The 4730-nt window shown below is 42.9% G+C and overlaps 1 protein-coding gene across 1 annotated transcript; it reads right to left on the reverse strand.

Annotated features, from left to right (window-relative positions):
• Positions 1-344: 344 nt before the first annotated feature.
• LOC138356579 (uncharacterized) lies at positions 345-4730 on the reverse strand. The gene has a single exon (XM_069312774.1). It carries the CDS (start codon positions 4117-4119, stop codon positions 1894-1896), a length of 2226 nt encoding a protein of 741 aa, XP_069168875.1. The 5' UTR covers positions 4120-4730; the 3' UTR covers positions 345-1893.

Consider the following 4730-nt stretch of genomic DNA (forward strand, 5'->3'; position numbering starts at 1 on the left):
GGGTGGCCGTTGGAGCAAGGAAGCTCGGTTGAAAATGTATTCATCCTACCTGGTAAAGAGTTGAAACTCTTATACAGTAATTGGTCAGTAAATATGTGTGAAATATGCAGTGAAGGAATGTGAAGTGTGAGAAAAATGCATATTGAAGGTTAAACCTTATTTATACACTCACAACAACTTACTGAGTCACCCCTTCCAACAGAAGTACTCATCAAACACTACACGCAATGAACAACTCTTAAATTGGTCTGTAAATTGGTAAGAATATTGCATTAATAAGAGGAAAGAAATAGTTAAACAAATGCTGGAAAATTTACAAATAGAAGGTTAATAAAACCTCAAAATTACAGAACTGTTATAATCCTATTTAAGTTTACACTCAAAATATATACACTTGCAAAATGCAATACACTTAAAAGTACAAACAGCATGTGGATTATACTTGAAATATACTTGTTGTGTGTTTACATTAATATAAATAATATTTATAATATGTAACATTTGTTCAGTTTTGTAACAGATTGTTTATTTTAAGGTAAACAGCGCCTTAATGTGTAACAATATAACCATGGTGTGACCTGCCCTGTAAGGCCGTCACTAGGGTCTACACAGGCTACACAGTTTATCTATAGTCACCAGGGATGTGACAACACAGTCCATCTACAGTCACCAGGGATGTGGCTACACAGTCCATCTACAGTCACCAGGGATGTGGCCACACAGTCCATCTACAGTCACCAGGGATGTGGCCACACAGAGGAGGAACATTACCAGAAGACAGGGACAGAGCCCTTGGGGAAGGGGGGGTGACGCTCTGGTCCGGCTTCAGTGGAAGCCTCAGGAACCGTCGTGGGTGCAGTAGTATCCCAGGTTGCAATCCTTTTGACCATGTCGAGGCGCAGTTGACTAGAGCGTGTGCTTGGAAACACCAGCAGATAGGTTCGAACCCTCATCACGGCTTCTGTTGATGTTCTCCTTGATGCATCACGACAATTTGATTACTGTCTGTGGATTTAGGAATTATTATATCCTCAAAGGGCTCAATTGTACGTCTGTCTAATGCAACCAGAGACCTGAAATTCAGAACAATTATCATTATGAGTAAATTGTGTAAGCTTTATACGAGGTGGAATGTAAAGTTATTTAATGGTCAATGTCTGAGGGTGCGAACTATGGCACCTAATAAGTGCTGACTTTGGCCAATATAGCTTAAGATTGACTGATGTATATAATAGTGTAACAGATCTACAGGAAATAATAAAATTAGCTGATAAGTTACCTATACTCCAGCTGGATATTTCGAAATATTAAGGAATTACTGTAAAAAAGAGCTAGCTTATTCACAAGCATTTTAAATGCTATTGAAACCAGACCCATGGTAGATGAGCTGCGTGTTTAGAGTGATAGTGAACCAGGGTTACCAATACATCTCCTGATGTAAATTGCTGAGCTGAGACAGTGATGTATCTTCATGGCATAAATAGGTTATCATATTCATCCAATTGTCTTATCATCCTAGTTTAATGCTGTTTTGCCACTTTGAGCCTCAATGCTCCAATTGTAAGCTGTAAATTATTTATGTGCCTGTAACACCTGATCACTTGAGCCACATCTAAAATAATGTTTGTATAATTTTCTGAGGAATAAAGCTTCGAAATCCAAATCAAGATCTATATTATGAAGTGTGTAATTATAATCATTACGTGTTATACTGTTATTTTCACGCTGTCTTGCGTATATAATGTACTATAATTGTGAGTTTTATAAGTGTACAACCATTTTGAATAGATATTTATATTTCATTTAAATATTCTGAAGGTAATGTAACCAACCGTTTACGTGTATGAAGCGTTGGTGTGTGCCCAATGATGAGCCCCTGAGGCCCAGGATGCGCTACAGGTTATCTGTCTCCGTGTGCCTTGAGGCGTGACAACTGTCGACGCTGGACGCTTCCTGCCCTGACCCTGGCAACAGTATATCTGGATCAGTATGACAAACAACTTGCTGAAGACAACACCGGCAGCGCTCCTGCACGTCCCTCCACACCTTGCTCCTGCAGGTGAAGGTCAGGAAGATGAAGGCTCCCTGCAGGGTGTTGAAGACCACGAAGACATACCAGACGGCCTGCAGCTGGAGGTAGCCAGCCACGATGCCAGTGATCCAGGTGAGGCCCATCAGCACGGCCAGTCGCACATACAGCACAAACTGTTTCTTATTTGGTGCACATGAACTCTTCCGCAGCGTCGACTGTGTGCTGGCCCCGATGGTGTATGAAGTAATAAGGAAAAACACAACATTGAGAGCCATGACTGTGAATAATGGAGCACCAAAGAACACCAACAAGGCCTTGCGCTTCCCGAACCAGCACCAACGTTGATCAAAGCTGGGCAGGAACTGAGGGGACAGACCTGCAGGGGCGGTCATGTCAAGGGTTACTGTGACCACCACAGCCAGGGCTGGAAGCAGCCAGCCGTATACACAGTAGAATAAGAACTTGCTTCGCTGTTTCCCAGATGACACTCGCAGCTCATCTTTAGCTTGTCGAAATGTCAACCACACGTCAAAGGCCATGATATTCATCCAGCAGAAGGCGGCGAGGAAGGAGTAATACATTAGGACTGCCGAGATGTAACATCCTGTCGTCCAAGGCTCGAGGAAAGTGTTGAGGATGAAGATGGTGTACGCGGTGAGAAGAGAGAGGCAGAGGGACGCCAAGCACTTGCCCGGGAGGTTCCTAAGACGAGACAGCAAGAGGAAGATAGCCAGGTGCAGCAGGAGACACAGGCAGGACAACCCAAGACCCGCCAGTGACACCCAACCCAATAACGGGGAGAACTTGTGTGAGAGTTCCTCTGGTATGCACACAAGGACGCCACCTTCATTTACCTCGTACTCTCCCACCTGGTAACTTCGAGCGTAAGCTTCTACAATTACCATTCTCTTCTCGTCCAACGTGAATTCGCCCTCACAAAGAAGTATTTTATCACAATTAAGTGTTTCATTTGATTCAGGGTTCACTATATCGGTATGAAAAGCTTTACGTGTGTTGTGTTGATGACACGCTGAGGAATCTGGTGTGTTGGTTGCCAAGTTATTGTCGTTCCTCCTGAAAACAGTTCTGCACTTCTTGAAATAGTTATCATAAACTTCGCTTGGCTGGCAACGGTCTAAAATTGCGACAATATTACCATCGCTGTGGTAATTAAAATCAGTTATTCCAGAGAAAGGAGGTGTCCCTGAACGAACAATATATTCAAATAGATTGCAACTACTTAAAGTAAGATTTATCCAGTTACACAGAAGACAGTGGGGGTTCCTGTAGGCCGTGAGTCCCACATACCTCACTGCTGTGTAAGAGTGACACAGATCAGCAACAGAAGCGTCCGTCCAGTTCTCAGCACACGTCCTGATGGTGGCGTCGCATTGCATTGTATTAACAGGAATATCAGGCCTTTTAATATTATTATTACATTTCTTAAAAATTTGTCTACCATTAATGGGAATAAATGAACCCCAAGATCCGTTATTGAATAATAACTGAGAAGTTATGTAATTGGTTAAGTTATCCCGCGGACCTGGATGATATACTATACAATAAACACAGTCCAGTTGTGTCTTCCAGAGCGTGAGGTGATGAGAGTCGTTGTTGCAGACGGCGCAGTAGTAGTTGGTGTAGGTGACGGAGGTGCTGTTGCTGGTGGCGGGGAGGTGGGCCAGCGGGTCCCTGCTGTTGGAGATGTCTGCCGGGGAGCCCGCCAGACACAGCTGGGCCACCTCCTCGTCCTCCCACCCTGACATGCACACGCTCTTCATGTAAACACTGCCACCAACCACGCTAACACACTTGTACCTCGCTGGCAGGACCTGATCTTCCCATCTGTAGTAGATGGAGTCTGGACAACAATTGCCATACTCCGCGCACAAGTCATCACAATTACAATTTTCTTTACTCTGGTAGTAGTGAAGAAAACCCGTACCACGACTATGGTAATCACTACCATTACAAAACCCCTCAGATGAACACGCAGCACCTAGAGCAACCAAATCGCGATGAAAGAGATCCATCATTTGGCCCTTGGCAGTTGCCAATATCAGTATAAATAAGGCCTTTCTCGTCATTTTTGTTTCCTAATTTTCGAAATAAATTGCAGAAATATTCATAACTTCATTAGTGTGACCAATGACAGTGCTCGAAGTCTTTACACTGATGGCCGTGTTCTTCGTCTTAGTCAGAATATGTTTAATCTAAGGATTTACTCTCCAGCAGTTACTAGACTTTCCATTTTATTATTCTCATTCAATTTAATTTCAATGTACATGTTATGATTTTGGAACCATTATTAGTGTATTACAAGTCCATTAGTATAGACTCTTTGACATTTGAGACGCTGAACAGTGTCAGATGTGGTGTAGACACACAATATAGGACAGTCTTAAGACAACACCTGGAACAACCGTGTATATGGGTGGTTCAGGAGAGGAAGTGTAAGATTAGATATGTTTAAACGTCATGATAAATCGAGTTTCCTATTGTGTGTTAGTGTTGATTATATGAGTCTTTTTATAGTCTTGAGTGCGTTATACTCAACATAACGCCTAAAAGTGTGTTCAGGGACTTGAAAGGCCGTTGAAGCTGTGAGATTTTTTTTTACGCCTACCTCCCTTAGGAGGTGGACTACAAGTTTAAATTCTGCTCACGGCAGTTAAGCATGAGTCCAATAGAAAAAGGA

This window comes from Procambarus clarkii, chromosome 73 (assembly GCF_040958095.1).
Source record: "Procambarus clarkii isolate CNS0578487 chromosome 73, FALCON_Pclarkii_2.0, whole genome shotgun sequence".
NCBI classification, from domain to species: Eukaryota; Metazoa; Arthropoda; class Malacostraca; order Decapoda; family Cambaridae; genus Procambarus; species Procambarus clarkii.

Bases quoted from the DNA above. Each gene is read 5' to 3' on its own strand.
- LOC138356579 (XM_069312774.1), bottom strand. From the start codon at position 4,119: ATGACGAGAAAGGCCTTATTTATACTGATATTGGCAACTGCCAAGGGC.